The sequence below is a fragment of the Nuphar pumila genome, chromosome 1 (assembly GCF_984573655.1).
Source record: "Nuphar pumila chromosome 1, dmNupPumi1.hap1.1, whole genome shotgun sequence".
NCBI lineage: Eukaryota > Viridiplantae > Streptophyta > Magnoliopsida > Nymphaeales > Nymphaeaceae > Nuphar > Nuphar pumila.
The window spans coordinates 49,102,269-49,120,723 of NC_143249.1; the positions used below are offsets into that span (position 1 = coordinate 49,102,269).

The window sequence follows — 18,455 nt, forward strand, 5'->3', positions numbered from 1 at the left end:
TAACGTACCCAGGATTGTTGACTTGTGCTCCTTTCTAAATGTCTTCCGTTGTCGCTTTTAAAAGTGAAAACTTTAAATCTTTGAAAGGTTTTTCGATAATGTTTTCGAAATCACAAGTCAAAATTTTGGGGCGTTACAATTGCAATCTTGAACTCCATGGTATTCATAAACCATGAGAGTATTTGAGCATTATTGGCCTCCCAATCCTCTATTTTTTCTTGATATTCTTGTAAGACCCTCTTTTCTTCTTCGGAGAGGACTTTGACTTGATCTCTTTCTCTTCTCATTAGCTTTAGTTGAGGTTCATTAGTGGTTCCACTAACAAAACCCCAAATCTTTTTCCCCTTGATATGGTTTTTCATTGCAATAGCCCACATCAAGTAGTTGTTTTCGTTGAGCTTATAAGAGATGACTAAGGCGGATTCTCTTTCACCCATGTTGAAGAATAAAACTTGTGGTTGAAGAACAAAGTTTGAAAATAACCACCAACGAGCACACCTAAGACAATTTTTAATACTACAAGAGCCTAAGGCTTTGATACCATAAAATAAAACAAGTGCACAATCACAATGCCAACAAAGGGCTACACAAGTACACGATTACAATATGGCCTCTAATGGACCGAATACAATCTCGTAAAGAGAATAAACCTCACAATAACACAATATAGAATAAGAGCTTTTTTATATTCACAACTCATATGCTAAAAAGAATAATTTGAACTCTTTACAATAGGCTACATTTATAGAGCAACAAGCACAACAAAGAAAAAGGGAGCAGTTGGAGGGTAAAAGATATGGTCGTTGGGAGTAGTCCAACGACTAGTTGGACTGCTCCCCAACAGTCAAATAAGTTTTAATAAAAAAACAAAAAACAAAAAACACAAAATAAATACAGGTCCTATTGGACTGTATATATACAAAGACCAAAATGCCCTTGATATACGTATATTTATACAATATATGTATATCAGTTATATATATATATATATGTATGTACAATGTGTTTTAATAGGTTATACTGTCACAATAAAAGTGTCATCTATATAGCCGACAATCGCACGTTTCATGGGCACACCAAATATATCGAAATGGCATGAAGAGTACTTGAAGAAGACAATCATCCTACTCTATATAGCATCAAAATTTCAGTTAGCTGATTTCTTTACGAAAACTCTCCCTTCTCCCAGGTTTCATTTTTTGATTGACAAACTTTCAGTGATTATACCGTAAGTTTGAGGGGGAGTATTAAGTTGCATATATATATATATTGTATGTATTCACACATATATACATATGTATATATCTATTCATAATGATGTAATAGGTAAATATCCATTAGGGGTATTTTGGTCATTTCAATCCTTGTAATAGGTTGTGCTCATTAGGGGCACATTAGTACTTTTACTTTATTCTTTTCTTTTTGTCTTTTTTTTATTTTATAGGGACTATTTGGTCAAATACCAAATAGAGTTGTTGGGTTCTTTTTTGACTAGTCAATAGAGTTATTGGAACAGTCCAACAACTATATTTATAGCTGTTAGAACAATCTAACCGCTCTATTGAGACTTCCGCTTGTGTATAAATAGGGATGAACCCCCTCTTGTTCTTTTATGATTGTTCTCAAGCACTCTCTCAATACATTCTTTATGTTGTCTCTCTTGCCCATAAGTGGCATTGGGTATGTGATTGTATCTTGACCCATAAGTGGCATTTATTTGTATTTGCCATATTTCATTACAGCTCCTAAGGTCCTCAAAGATCTATGCACTTTGACACCAAATTAAACTTGGGATTAAGATTCAAAATCTTAAAGAAAAGAGCCAAAACGAGAGAGAAAAAAGCCTTGCTCACCAGCAGAATGTGAATAACCAGAAGACCTACAGCCTCTAGGTCATCAGATTCTATTTATAATAGGTTATGGCCAACATATCAGAAATACCAACAGCACATTCAATAATGACAAATCGCCATTACATACAAGAATCATGTATAAAATTTTAGAACATAAACGACAACTGGTTTACTTATAACATAAATAATTGCTAATAATGACAAAAATTATTGACGAGATCCATTCATGAAATACTAAGAATATTCGAAACATATTCATAAAAAAAACAGCAAATCAGTTTTACATATAGAAACAAGAAATTTCGAAGTACCTCAGCAGAATATGTAGTGAACATGGGTAGGAACCGTTTCCTACAGTACTCGTTAAATATAAGTGTCAGCACAGGAAGTGGAATTGTCAAACTGGAAGCAAGTGTAAGATCCTTCACTGCAAATATTCCAATAGCAATTGCGTGCATCAATATCAAAGAAAATATCATAGAATTATGCATGATAGGCCAGAACTTGCCACCAGTCTCGAACTTCGGTACGTACACATTTAATAGCTGCAAGTTAGAAATTTCAGACATTAATATGTCAGTAAATGCATTAACAATGTGATCATTGATTATTTAACTAGATTAAATTGACAAAGTAACAAAGAAAAGCCAGAAAATGAAAACTTTCTTCCTGAAGGTGCATAACTTGAACTACTTGACAAAGCATACCATCACTTGAATGTAATTAAGCTGCACTATGTATGGAACAACAACAAATGCATTATAAAAGAAATGAATTCCACTGAATTACAAGGTATGAAATATATGCAACTAAATGTAGTTCACTTAGTAACAATTCTGAAAAGCAGTCATAGAAGCTTACCTGATTACGGTAGATAATATATCCAAGACAATAGTAGCACAAAAGGAAAGGTAAAATTAATGGAGCCAAGAAGAAGTAGGTGACTCCGAGAAGACCAAAGAAAAGGATCTTGGGAATATCGCTGTGGTAAGGGATGGATGGTGCATGGAAGTCATCATTGATAGTTTTGGAACAATGCCGTTTTATAAAATCACAAAGAAGAGGAACAATGCGGGTGAGCTCTAGAGAGAGACTTGTCCATCCAGATGTCACAACGTAGGATATAAAGAAGGATGCCTGAATGCATATGAGCAAAATAATTAAACAACGATGTAAGGAGGAATCTGTACAGCAACAATCAAATTAATGATCAACGATGCAAACAATTACATGAATAAAAACTCTTATTCATCATGCATACGTTACTATAAGCACAATAAGTGGAAGGTGCAGATATTATCTTAAATTTTATCATACAAATGACATCATAACATAAAACGAAAAAGAAAAAGGGCCTCTTTTGCAATGATTCAAACACAAATGGCAAGTGAACATTAATTATCAACACAAATATTGGTGCAACCGGCTATGGGGGTCGGTTTTGTAAGGAAATGAGTTTCTTCAAAGATGTTCACTCAATCACCAATAGTGGACACTCAAGAGAGTTCCACCAAAATACCAAAATGAACACTCAATGAACCACAAATGGGTTCACTCACAAACACCCACTAAAGGGAAATGAAAACAAGAGATAAAAAATAATGATTTTATTGATCTCAACATATGCAAGATACATTCACTTATAGTGGGGCTTTGCCCCATATTGATACACAAGTGAAGAAGGCCATAGAGAGTCATTGGGACCCCAACGGTTCCCTGTGTTGACTTGTTAAAATGCAACCAAAAAAATAAAGAAAACCCAAAGAGACTATTCCTATTTATTATTTCTAGTTACATTACATATGACAATATATATATATATATATGTACATTTAAATCTTTAACGCTCCCCCTCAAACTTACGGTTGGATAACCGAAAGTTTGTTTAAGAGAAAGTGAAATCTAAGAGCAGCGGGAGGCTTGTTGAAGAAATCCACCAACTAATATTCCGAAGTAACAAAGGGAAGGTCAATTATAATATCACGCAAATTTTTGCTTAATTTTAAAATTTAATAAATGTAGTTTTTATTAAATAAATACATTTTTTATTATATATATGGCTGACATTAGATGGATCTAGATATGGATCTTGGACCCTATGGGCCGAGATCCAATATCCAAGAATAGCTGTAAAGATAAGCTTTAAAAAAAACAGAATAGATAATATATATATATATACATATATATATATATATATATATATTATAATTAGTGTTTAGTTTAGAAAGATTTCTATTGAATAGAAATCTTTCCAAAACATTAGGGGACATCCTTTTTAGAGAGGAGTCCTATTAGAACTATAAGAAGGGGCTCACACCTCCCGCCTTTAACATCAATTTTGAGAGAGAAAAGGGGAGACTGAACCGAGAGAGAGAGAGAGGGCTGGAACACAGAAAAAAAAATTATATATAGAGAGAGGCGTTACCTCCTTCTCCAGCGTGTTCTTCTCCTTTTAAGGATCCTCAAGCAAAGGTACGAGATTCTTCTCCTAATTTGGGCCCAACCAGAACCGAATTCAGCCCGACCCAACCGATTGGAAACTGAGCCTGACTTAGTAGTCAACCAAGTCCAAACCCGTCTTGGACTCAAACTGGGTTCGGGTTCAACCCCTGCGACGCAATCGTCGCCTCGTCCGCTAAACTAAGACTTTAACATCACTCTTCATGGAGGACAATAGAATCCTTTTTAGTACTCCACACCAGCACAACGGACGAGACATGCTTACCTAGGTACGAGCCTTTAAGAACTTACGCTCAGAATCGTTAGAGAATCGAACCATCTCCGAGGTAGGAGAAGGTTGTATATGAGAACAATGTCGGAATACTTCTAACTTATACGTATTACATTTACGTTATATATATATATATATATATATATATATATATATATATATATATATATATATATATATATATGCTTTTAACTCAAGGACGCAGTTTTGTGTATTCTTATCCATTTTAAATTATGTCATTTACTTTGTCGTCACGCTATAATGTGCACAGGCTCCAGCCTTCTGTAATTTATTTAGCTTGATGTGTGGTTTCACACATCTAAGAACCGAGTGGCTCTGATACCATGTAATGAGATATGCGAAAATACAAAGAGTGCTATAAGCACTTGTAATGTCCTACAATGGACAAACAATAGCCAAGTCCACATGTAACGCCCCGAAATTTAACCCAAATTTTTAGGGATTTTTTTTTTTTTTTTCAAGCGGAAACAACTAATAAGTCTCGGGTTAAGCATTTCAGAACGATACAGGAAGGTAAAAGCAAACCACACCATTTATTTCCACTTCAATAATAATAAAATCCAACATCAAAGTTTTCACATTTAGTCTCAAAACAAAAATCTCAATCTGAAAGTAAGCAGGACCGCCAGGGAACAATGGATCAAGTCTCGGTCAGCGCCTCATCCCGCATCGCTCATAGAACTACTCTTCTCCTGAAAATAATAGAAATTATAGGAATTAGACTACCACGTCTAAGTAGGAAAACTGTAATTATTCTTGCAAGTAGATCATGTGTCAAGTGTGATGTGGGTGTCGTGTTTGAATTACAGTCTAAACATAACCACATAAGGATTTCGATGCAATAGCAATCATAGACATATATCTGAATAGAAAGGTAGATTATGTAACAATTATACTTAAGCACAAGAAGCATTTTATGCAACTACAACAATTAAGTAAGGTATTAAGCAATTCAAGCAGAACTTACACTAACCTGAACAACATCCATAATATGAATTCAATTAACTAATAAATACACAATTTAGGATGTCGTTTCAACATAAGCAACGAATATAAAACATGATGGAAGAGTAAGCAATTGTCTCTTTAATGACTCCCATACAGTGATACCTAACTGTCCTAGTTAGTGTTTATCTTTTCTTATCCCGCGGGTACACACGGGCCAAGGCAACCATCACAGAAGAGAATGTCCGGGGGTATATTATTCAGGGTTGTTTTATTAACCCGAACACTCTAACTGTGACTGAAATCCCAAGGGAGCGGCCAGTGACCGAGAGAAACTCCCAAAGGCCAAAACCAAAACAGGATGCATCCCTCACTTCTGCAGAAGAACAAAAGAACTACCACCTAGGATAAATTGGTAGCCTGGGTCCCCCAACTCTGAGGACTGGGACCAACGAGTCGCTTTACGCTCGAAACCAAAACACGTGTCCCCAGAGTTTTGTACCACTTACCCTCTCTAAGGTAAGCCCAAGAACTGGGTGGGTTAATCTTTTCATTTAATTTATTTCCCGAAGTACAGGGCATTTCCCCAACTTCCTTCTACTACCATGGCAGTAGAATTCCCACCCTTAGTCAATTTACCCAGGGTATAGAGTCGTCTCAATCCTTTGTCATATTGATTTCATAACCCACCCAAAGTGCTACGGTGCCTTTAAACCAGTCAAGCACGAATGTTAAAATTTATGTGGGTATTAACCTTTTTAACTTGAGTGCCAAGGTAAAGCCTGCAAGTACCAGGCTTGGTGGTTCACCTGCCAGCCTTAATCCACAAACAATTACATATAAATGAAAATTTACTCTTATTCCTCAATCACTACCATGGATTTCTTAAACTAAAAGAGTGATTACAATTCTCTTTGACTTGCATGATCATTAACTTAGTTCGGCCCTTTATAAGGACCAATGGTGATAAAATTTACTAACATGATGATTGGCACATTCACAAACCACTATGGATAATTCATTTATAGGAACGTAAGATTCCTATGCATACTATTTACAACATGTAAAAAGGGAAGTATGCATCCCCTAAAGATCTTGAAGTATTTACAATTGTTGAAACTAACATATGCAGTGTTTATAGCCAATATGCCAAAACATAACCTTTTGATGTGCATCACAATGCAGGCCGAAATTAATAGAGTCTGTAATCCTATTTTGCCTATCTCCCAACATAATACATAGACAAAATAAGCTAACAGGAATTTACCTAAACAAGTTAGGGTTTACATAATGGAATAGTGTCAATCGGCCAGCATAAACATGCTATATTTTACAGGATGAAACCATTAGCATCAGTCAATATAAATCATGTTATGTTTAACATAGATTTACATAATAATTAAATCAACATAAGCTAATTATAACTATGCTAAGTTCAGCATAACTTCACAGATTAAACCATCAACATTGAGCAATAACAAGAATATCAAGTGGGTGATCAGAATTAGCAGGGAAGACTTATAATCACAAAGCAACATCTGTACCAATCGGCCAGCATCAACAACGTGTCACCCACACTTAGGTCGTTAATTATAACATAACCAGCATGATGTAACCCATAAGTAGAAACAATCACACGCAGATAGGTCGTTAATTCCAACCTAACAAACATCCAAATTAACTTTATACTCATATAAAATTTATGCACAGCAAAATAGTAATTCCAATAGCCACTTAATCTATTTCTATACAGGCATAATTTATAGGGTTATCATGCAGCCTATCATGAGTTTAAATGCCTATTAAATGTCCAGATACATTGGCATCAAATTTATATGCAGCTTCTTATGAAAACAGCATATTCTCCTAATGGGCAGTAGCATCAGATCCATGTGCATTTTTATATAAAACAGAATGTCCTCACTAACCGACGACTATCTTGTTATTGCGCAAGCTGAAGTAGATAAAGCCCTACTGACTTAACTGCAGATCACTATAAAAAGTCAACCAACTATTCACTATAAATTCTGAAACACAAGCAATTGTAAACGTTTCAGCACAAAGGCAGTAGCAGTATATGTTGCTGAGGCTAAACAAAAAACTTGACATGGCAGCATAATCAACATGTCACACACACTTAGGTTGTTAATTATAACATAACCCATAAGTAGAAACAATCACACGCAGATAGGTCGTTGATTTCAACCTAACAAACATGCAGTATATGCTGGACCTAATGTACAGGGTATTCACACATACACATGCTTGATTCCTAAAAACAGAAAATCCGAAACCCCCCCCCACACACATGATCGATCCTAAAAAAAACAGAAATCCGAAACCCCCAAATTAAAAATTTGGGGTTTTCGGTTTGGGGTTGACAGACAACCCCAACATTAAAGATTCCCCCCCCTTTGCAAGTCGACCCATCTGGGTTTTGAACAACCCACCTCAACATGACCGAACACAGTCAATACCCAAAAGAAAAATTTCAGAATCCTACCATTATCCGACGAGGTTGTTGCGGCATCCACAAGAGGGTCGGTCGGTCTGGACAACACCACCACCGGCGAGGTTGGCTCCTCACTGCAAGGCCTCGAGCTGCAGCCCGAGATCGGAGGTTGATTCGAAGTTTAGAGAGGTAGAAGAGAGTGAGAGAGAGAATAGAACAGAGAGAGAGAGATTCGGGGTCCCCTCTTTGTAGGAGGGTGGCCTCCCGAAAAGGAAGGGCTCCTCCTCCTCCCGGCGGCTGCGGTGTGCTCTCCTTCCCCTCGCTCACGCTCTCAGCGTGTTAGGGTTCAAAAGAACCCTAACGTGAGATTTATCGGGGAAGAGGGTTTCTCCCTCATAGCTTTATCGGGCAACCCATATCGGGTTGCCCCCCCCCCCCCCTCTCTTTTTCGTTTTACAAAAATGTGGGCCGGGTCCGAGTCCGAACTGCGACCCGCACCCGGGATCCAACATGTTGGATTCGGGTCTCATTAAAGATGTGGACCCATAGTTGGGTCCAAACCTCAACTAATAATATATATATATATATATATATATATATATATTATCTATTTTTCTCATTTACGTATATATATATGGATATTTAATAGGTTTATATATATATAAGTGGTATTTACTTAAGGATGGATTCTTGATCCGAAACTTGGATCCGTGCCCAATTCAACCTATTTTACGCATAAAACATTAAAATTTTTAATGGAAAAATTTGCAGTTATTACATTCTTTCCCCCTTAAAGAAATTTCGTCCTCGAAATTTACCTGTGGTTGCTTACTCGAAAAGGTTGGGGTACTTCTCCCGCATATTAGCCTCCGGTTCCCACGTGCTTTCATCGATGCCATGGTGTTGCCATCTCACCTTGACGAGAGGAATGGTCTTTGATCTCAAGACACGCTCGCTTCGTTCCAATATCTCTACTGGTTTTTCTCCTATCGTTAGGTCGTCCCTTATATCTACGTCCTCATACTGGATGACATGTGACGGGTCTTGAAGATATTTTCTTAACATAGATACATGGAATACGTTATGTATCTGAGCATACTGGGGAGGTAGGGCTATACGATAGGCCGTTTCTCCAATCCGTTCCAAAATCTCAAAAGGTCCGACATATCTGGGACTCAATTTTCCTTTCTTACCAAAACGAAACACACTTTTGGTGGGCGATACCTTCACAAAGACTCGATCCCCCACATCAAAAGTGAGCTCCCTGCGCCTTTGATCTGCATAACTCTTTTGTCGACTCTGGGCTGTGAGAAGTCTATCTCTTATCATCTTTATCTGTTGGGTATAATGTTGTAACACGATTGGTGATTCTACCGACCGTTCACCAATTTCATCCCAATACACAGGTGATCTACATGGTCTTCCATACAGAGCTTCGAAAGGAGCCATGCCGATACTCGCATGGTAACTGTTATTGTAAGCATATTCGGCTAAAATAACATGCTTATCCCACTCACCTTTCCAATCCAGCATACATGCTCGCAGCATATCTTCTAGTGTCTGGATAGTCCTCTCTGATTGTCCGTCAGTCTGGGGATGAAAAGCAGTACTCAACTTCAGTTTCGTACCCAAAGCCTGTTGCAACTGACCCCAAAACCGAGAAGTAAATCGAGGATCGCGATCTGATATAATAGAAACTGGTACTCCATGCAGTCGAACAACCTCTCTGATGTATAAGTCTGCTAAGCTCTCGAGGGATTGATTTATTCGTATGGGTAGAAAGTGAGCCGATTTGGTTAGTCGATCCACTATTACCCATATAGCGTCATGTTGTTTCCGTGTTTTGGGCAAACCCACCACGAAGTCCATGGTGATTTCTTCCCATTTCCACTGTGGAATCTCCATTTGCTGCATCATTCCACCAGGTTTCTGATGTTCTACCTTGACTTGCTGACAAGTCAAACACTTCGAGACATAACTTGCGACCTCACGCTTCATTCCATTCCACCAATACCCACGTTGTAAATCTTTAAACATTTTCGTGCTTCCTGGGTGTATGGTGTATTTGGACCTATGTGCTTCCCCCAATAGTTCTTCCTTCAACTTGGGATCACTAGGGACCCAAAGTCGCTTTTTCATCCAAATACTGCCATCTTCCTTGAGTGAGAAATGTGACTTCCCTTGTTGGGCTAGTGACTTCAATTTCTCATATTGGGGATCATCTTTCTGACCTTCAATAATCTTTGTAAGGATCTCCGGATGAGCAGATAAATTAGATAACTTGATACTCCCCACGACATCTGAAAACGGTTTCCAATCCATGAATTCCTCCACCAAATTCCACCCTTTTGTCAATAGACTGGACAAACTGCAACCAGCTTTGCGACTGATAGAGTCAGCTACCACATTTGCCTTTCCTGGGTGATAGGAAATGGTAAAATCGTAATCCTTTATAAACTCCAACCATCGTCGTTGTCGCATGTTCAACTCTTTCTGAGAAAACAGGTACTTGAGACTTTTGTGATCAGTAAATACCTCGAATTGTTCCCCATACAGGTAATGTCGCCATATTTTCAAAGCGAACACTACGGCTGCCAATTCGAGATCATGAGTTGGATAGTTTCGCTCATGAATCTTTAATTGGCGAGAGGCGTACGCTATCACCTTACCATTCTGCATTAAAACACATCCTAACCCAGTACCTGATGCGTCTGAGTAGACCACAAAACCACCATGACCTGAAGGTAAAGCCAACACTGGTGCGGTGGTAAGCTTCTTCTTTAAGATTTGGAAACTCTCCTCACACTTATCCGTCCATTCGAACTTGATTCCTTTCCTTAGAAGTTTGGTCATGGGCATGGCGATTCGTGAAAAGTCCTGAATGAATCTTCTATAATAGCCTGCTAATCCCAGAAAACTCCTGATATCACTGATATTCCTCGGTTGACCCCAATTTAATACAGCTTCAACCTTAGCCGGGTCTACAGCGACTCCGTCACGCGATATGACATGACCCAAGAACATGACCTTCTCGAGCCAGAATTCGCACTTGGAGAATTTGGCGAACAACTGGTGTTCCTTGAGAGTCCCCAATACGATCCTCAAATGTTCACGATGTTGCTCTATGCTTTCTGAGTATATGAGTATATCATCAATAAAGACAATTACAAACGTATCCAAGTATGCTCTGAATACTCAATTCATCAAGTCCATGAATGCTGCAGGAGCATTTGTCAGTCCGAATGGCATAACTACGAACTCGTAGTGACCGTACCTTGTTCTAAAGGCTGTCTTAGGAATATCATCGTCCTTTATCCGGAGTTGGTGATAATCAGATCTAAGATCGATTTTTGAAAACACTTTAGCCTTTTGCAATTGGTCGAACAAGTCTTCAATACGAGGTAGGGGATACTTATTTTTGACTGTTGCTTGATTCAACATCCGATAGTCTATACACAGCCTCATAGAACCATCTTTCTTTTTCACAAAAAGAATTGGTGCTCCCCATGGTGATACGCTCGGTCTAATGAAACCTTGCTCCATCAACTCCTGGAGTTGTTTCTTCAGCTCCTCCAATTCTACCGGGGCCATACGATAAGGCGCTTTCGAGATCGGTGCCGTCCCAGGCACCAACTCGATATGAAAATCCACCTCACGCTGTGGAGGTAGTCCAGGCAACTCATCCGGAAATACTTCCGGGAATTCACGAACCACTTCAAGTTCTTCTAATGGTGTGACTTTCGACTCGCCGGAGAATACATTTACTAGGAATGCTCGACACCCCTGTCGCATATACTTCTGAACCTTTAATATCGATACAATTCGGCCCTTCACTGTAGGTCTAGAGAGTCGAAACTCAACCTTTGACAGTCCTGGTCGGGACGAAACCACTTTCCCTTGTCGACAGAGAACGTTGGCATAATGTTCATATAACCAATCCATCCCCAAAATGACATCATATTCAGTCATATCGAGCAAGATTAGGTCAGCAGGTAAGTTCTGCCCTTCAAGTACAATTATGACATCAGGGATGTAGTTTACACATATCGAATTATATCCTATCGGATTGTACACATATAATTCATGTTTCAGAGATTCAGTATGTGCACCAAGTAATTTTGCAAATTCTACGGATATGAACGAATGTGTGGCACCACAGTCAAATAGAACAAGTGCAGCACAGCCATTGACAAATACCGTACCTTGTACCAGATTTCCTTTCTCCAACTCTTCCGCAGTGGTGGCATATACTCGTCCCGGCACCCTCTTCTGTGCATTTTACTGCGGTGTTTGCTGCGGCTGAGATGGTTGGTGTTGCTGTCCTCCCCCGGCATTTCGTTTCTGCATATCCGCCATCTTCTTGTGGCACTAACGGGCATAGTGACCCATCTTTCCACAGTAAAGACATGCTCCTGTGTCTCTAGGGCAAGGTTGTCCATAGTGGGACCGGTTGCACTTCTGGCACACCCGATTTTGTCCTTGATGCTGCGGAGGACGATTTCCACCATTGTACTTTTGCTTCTTGTAAGGTGGCTGGTACTTCTTGCCACTGTGATGCTGCGGCGGACCGGCTCCCCGTTTCCCCGGTGTGTCTTTTTGACTCTTCCTTGATCTCTCCCATTCTTCATTCAGCATAGTAACCACTTCAATGGCTTGTGCGAGGGTAGATGGCAGATTTATCATCACTCGTGGTCGCAATCCGTCCTTGAGTCCGCGGACATACCTAGTTGCTCTGGCTTTATCATTCGCGAACAAATTTGGGCAATACCGCTCCAAGGTCCGAAATTTGGTAGTGTATTCCACCAAATTCATATTTCCTTGAGTAAGCTCCAAGAACTCCTGATGCTTCTGATCACGAGCGTACTGGGGGAAATATGTCTCGAGAAATGTTCGTTTGAAATCTTCCCATGGAATAGTATCCACTCCAGCAAAGTGGATGGTTCGGGTTGTGTCCCACCATTTCTGTGCATCTTCCGTCAAGCGGTATGTGCCGAAGTCCGTTTGCTTATCATCAGGAACAGACAGAACCCGAAAAGCTCGTTCTGTCTCGGCAATCCAACTCTCAGCTAATTCAGGATCAGCCTTGCCTGAGAAGGTAGGCGGGTTCAACTTCAAGAACTTCTCATAGGTGATTGTGTTTGTATTATGCCTTTCACTTATGGCTGCGGCTAACTCCGCCTGATGGCGCATTTGAGTGTCCATGGTTTGAGCAAGATTACCGAGAGTTTCCATCACGAAACCCCTTTGGTCCTGCCATTCGTTCGCCGTGCTCGAACTAGCTTGGGATCGACGGTACATCTAATAACCATTTCAATACACACAGTTTTACTATCTTTGAATTGTAGTGTCCCTAAAATCATCACAAGTATATATCTAAACTTATATAGAAAACAATGCAATTATCAGGCCTAATAAAGTAAGAGTGATACAAATATACTCACAGAGCGATCTCAGGATGTGGCATGACCGTGATCCTTGATTTATTGTTCCCAGGCTCTGATACCATAACTGTAACGCCCCGAAATTTAACCCAAATTTTTAGGGATTTTTTTTTTTTTTTCAAGCGGAAACAACTAATAAGTCTCGGGTTAAGCATTTCAGAACGATACAGGAAGGTAAAAGCAAACCACACCATTTATTTCCACTTCAATAATAATAAAATCCAACATCAAAGTTTTCACATTTAGTCTCAAAACAAAAATCTCAATCTGAAAGTAAGCAGGACCGCCAGGGAACAATGGATCAAGTCTCGGTCAGCGCCTCATCCCGCATCGCTCATAGAACTACTCTTCTCCTGAAAATAATAGAAATTATAGGAATTAGACTACCACGTCTAAGTAGGAAAACTGTAATTATTCTTGCAAGTAGATCATGTGTCAAGTGTGATGTGGGTGTCGTGTTTGAATTACAGTCTAAACATAACCACATAAGGATTTCGATGCAATAGCAATCATAGACATATATCTGAATAGAAAGGTAGATTATGTAACAATTATACTTAAGCACAAGAAGCATTTTATGCAACTACAACAATTAAGTAAGGTATTAAGCAATTCAAGCAGAACTTACACTAACCTGAACAACATCCATAATATGAATTCAATTAACTAATAAATACACAATTTAGGATGTCGTTTCAACATAAGCAACGAATATAAAACATGATGGAAGAGTAAGCAATTGTCTCTTTAATGACTCCCATACAGTGATACCTAACTGTCCTAGTTAGTGTTTATCTTTTCTTATCCCGCGGGTACACACGGGCCAAGGCAACCATCACAGAAGAGAATGTCCGGGGGTATATTATTCAGGGTTGTTTTATTAACCCGAACACTCTAACTGTGACTGAAATCCCAAGGGAGCGGCCAGTGACCGAGAGAAACTCCCAAAGGCCAAAACCAAAACAGGATGCATCCCTCACTTCTGCAGAAGAACAAAAGAACTACCACCTAGGATAAATTGGTAGCCTGGGTCCCCCAACTCTGAGGACTGGGACCAACGAGTCGCTTTACGCTCGAAACCAAAACACGTGTCCCCAGAGTTTTGTACCACTTACCCTCTCTAAGGTAAGCCCAAGAACTGGGTGGGTTAATCTTTTCATTTAATTTATTTCCCGAAGTACAGGGCATTTCCCCAACTTCCTTCTACTACCATGGCAGTAGAATTCCCACCCTTAGTCAATTTACCCAGGGTATAGAGTCGTCTCAATCCTTTGTCATATTGATTTCATAACCCACCCAAAGTGCTACGGTGCCTTTAAACCAGTCAAGCACGAATGTTAAAATTTATGTGGGTATTAACCTTTTTAACTTGAGTGCCAAGGTAAAGCCTGCAAGTACCAGGCTTGGTGGTTCACCTGCCAGCCTTAATCCACAAACAATTACATATAAATGAAAATTTACTCTTATTCCTCAATCACTACCATGGATTTCTTAAACTAAAAGAGTGATTACAACTCTCTTTGACTTGCATGATCATTAACTTAGTTCGGCCCTTTATAAGGACCAATGGTGATAAAATTTACTAACATGATGATTGGCACATTCACAAACCACTATGGATAATTCATTTATAGGAACGTAAGATTCCTATGCATACTATTTACAACATGTAAAAAGGGAAGTATGCATCCCCTAAAGATCTTGAAGTATTTACAATTGTTGAAACTAACATATGCAGTGTTTATAGCCAATATGCCAAAACATAACCTTTTGATGTGCATCACAATGCAGGCCGAAATTAATAGAGTCTGTAATCCTATTTTGCCTATCTCCCAACATAATACATAGACAAAATAAGCTAACAGGAATTTACCTAAACAAGTTAGGGTTTACATAATGGAATAGTGTCAATCGGCCAGCATAAACATGCTATATTTTACAGGATGAAACCATTAGCATCAGTCAATATAAATCATGTTATGTTTAACATAGATTTACATAATAATTAAATCAACATAAGCTAATTATAACTATGCTAAGTTCAGCATAACTTCACAGATTAAACCATCAACATTGAGCAATAACAAGAATATCAAGTGGGTGATCAGAATTAGCAGGGAAGACTTATAATCACAAAGCAACAGCTGTACCAATCGGCCAGCATCAACAACGTGTCACCCACACTTAGGTCGTTAATTATAACATAACCAGCATGATGTAACCCATAAGTAGAAACAATCACACGCAGATAGGTCGTTAATTCCAACCTAACAAACATCCAAATTAACTTTATACTCATATAAAATTTATGCACAGCAAAATAGTAATTCCAATAGCCACTTAATCTATTTCTATACAGGCATAATTTATAGGGTTATCATGCAGCCTATCATGAGTTTAAATGCCTATTAAATGTCCAGATACATTGGCATCAAATTTATATGCAGCTTCTTATGAAAACAGCATATTCTCCTAATGGGCAGTAGCATCAGATCCATGTGCATTTTTATATAAAACAGAATGTCCTCACTAACCGACGACTATCTTGTTATTGCGCAAGCTGAAGTAGATAAAGCCCTACTGACTTAACTGCAGATCACTATAAAAAGTCAACCAACTATTCACTATAAATTCTGAAACACAAGCAATTGTAAACGTTTCAGCACAAAGGCAGTAGCAGTATATGTTGCTGAGGCTAAACAAAAAACTTGACATGGCAGCATAATCAACATGTCACACACACTTAGGTTGTTAATTATAACATAACCCATAAGTAGAAACAATCGCACGCAGATAGGTCGTTGATTTCAACCTAACAAACATGCAGTATATGCTGGACCTAATGTACAGGGTATTCACACATACACATGCTTGATTCCTAAAAACAGAAAATCCGAACCCCCCCCCCACACACATGATCGATCCTAAAAAAAACAGAAATCCGAAACCCCCAAATTAAAAATTTGGGGTTTTCGGTTTGGGGTTGACAGACAACCCCAACATTAAAGATTCCCCCCCCTTTGCAAGTCGACCCATCTGGGTTTTGAACAACCCACCTCAACATGACCGAACACAGTCAATACCCAAAAGAAAAATTTCAGAATCCTACCATTATCCGACGAGGTTGTTGCGGCATCCACAAGAGGGTCGGTCGGTCTGGACAACACCACCACCGGCGAGGTTGGCTCCTCACTGCAAGGCCTCGAGCTGCAGCCCGAGATCGGAGGTTGATTCGAAGTTTAGAGAGGTAGAAGAGAGTGAGAGAGAGAATAGAACAGAGAGAGAGAGAGATTCGGGGTCCCCTCTTTGTAGGAGGGTGGCCTCCCGAAAAGGAAGGGCTCCTCCTCCTCCCGGCGGCTGCGGTGTGCTCTCCTTCCCCTCGCTCACGCTCTCAGCGTGTTAGGGTTCAAAAGAACCCTAACGTGAGATTTATCGGGGAAGAGGGTTTCTCCCTCATAGCTTTATCGGGCAACCCATATCGGGTTGCCCCCCCCCCCCTCTCTTTTTCGTTTTACAAAAATGTGGGCCGGGTCCGAGTCCGAACTGCGACCCGCACCCGGGATCCAACATGTTGGATTCGGGTCTCATTAAAGATGTGGACCCATAGTTGGGTCCAAACCTCAACTAATAATATATATATATATATATATATATATATATTATCTATTTTTCTCATTTACGTATATATATATATGGATATTTAATAGGTTTATATATATATAAGTGGTATTTACTTAAGGATGGATTCTTGATCCGAAACTTGGATCCGTGCCCAATTCAACCTATTTTACGCATAAAACATTAAAAATTTTAATGGAAAAATTTGCAGTTATTACACCACAAAGGGACACAACACAAAATATAAAAGTCTCTTTACTGAAAAGAGAGAGAGAGCTCTCAAGAATACATGAATACAAAGGGGTTCACCCCTATTTATACGAGAGGAAAGGAGAGGAAGGGAGGCCACAAGGGCCTCAAAAGGTGTGCCAAAAGGGGGCTCCCATAGAGTCGTTGGGAGCCCCCAATGGTCACAAATGTGACCGTTGGAGGCCCCAACGATTCTATCGTGGGCCCCTTTATGTGGCTTAAAAATAAAGAAAAAAAAAACAAAAATAAAATAAATACAAAAAATAAAAAAGGGAAAAAACAACTACCCCTATCGGGTATTGTGTGAAATGACCATAATACTCCTATCAGGTATTATGGTGCAAAACATATATATATATATTTTAACAGTCACAACAGAGACTACATGGTTAAGATGGCAATTGCAGGATATGAGAGTTACTATTGAGAAGGCTACTACCTTGTATTATCACAATCAAAGTGCTATTCATATCACCAAAAATCTAGAGTTTCATAAGAGAATTAAGCACATTGAGATAGATTGTCACTTCACCCGTAGAGCTTACTTAGAAGGAATAATATCATTGTCCTACACTGGAACTGCTAGTCAGATAGCGGATTGCTTCATTAAGAGCTTACTCTTAAAGACATTCCAACCATTTCTTTTCAAGCTTGGGATGTTTGTGTTCTCATCATCATAAGTTTGAGGGGGAGTGTTAAGGAATGTAATACTCATCTTACAATTGCGTGTATGCCACCCTCTTAGTTTTGTACATATGTTTATTATAGAGGGGTATTTTTGTAACATAGCCATAGGCATTATAGTCAACTGTTTTTGTTTTTAGACGTCCCCTATATGTTGTATTCTCTAATTCTTTTGAAGCTAATGAAGCCATTGTTCTTCTCTCTTTTGTGCCTCCTCTTATGCTCCATGTTTTCATATGCAATCTGATACAAGTTAATAGGCATGAATCAACATGGAATTTTGGAATGAAATCCAACTCCAACCTTAATGTTTAGAAAAACATGAATCGTTATCATCAGGAAGTCACAGGAGCACATCTCAACAACAATCAGTACTATCTGTAATTCAAGAATTCACCCCACCATATGATCAAAGCATAACAAGCTTGGTCAGTCCCTGCCTTGCACAAGGGTGCCGAAGG

The 18,455-nt window shown here is 39.1% G+C and overlaps 1 protein-coding gene across 3 annotated transcripts in view; it reads right to left on the reverse strand.

Moving 5' to 3' along the window:
* LOC149848900 (hyperosmolality-gated Ca2+ permeable channel 2.3-like) overlaps positions 1-18,455 on the reverse strand; it is a 177,545-nt gene that overhangs the window by 15,819 nt on the left and 143,271 nt on the right. For 2 of the 3 annotated variants that reach the window (XM_089997926.1, XM_089997934.1), the window contains exons 9-10: positions 2,715-2,990; positions 2,165-2,398 (exon numbers count right to left, since the gene is read on the reverse strand). In XM_089997926.1, coding sequence (XP_089854052.1) covers positions 2,165-2,398; positions 2,715-2,990 — 510 coding nt within the window. The remainder of the gene's footprint in view (positions 1-2,164; positions 2,399-2,714; positions 2,991-18,455) is intronic. The other variant, XM_089997943.1, reaches the window with a different exon arrangement.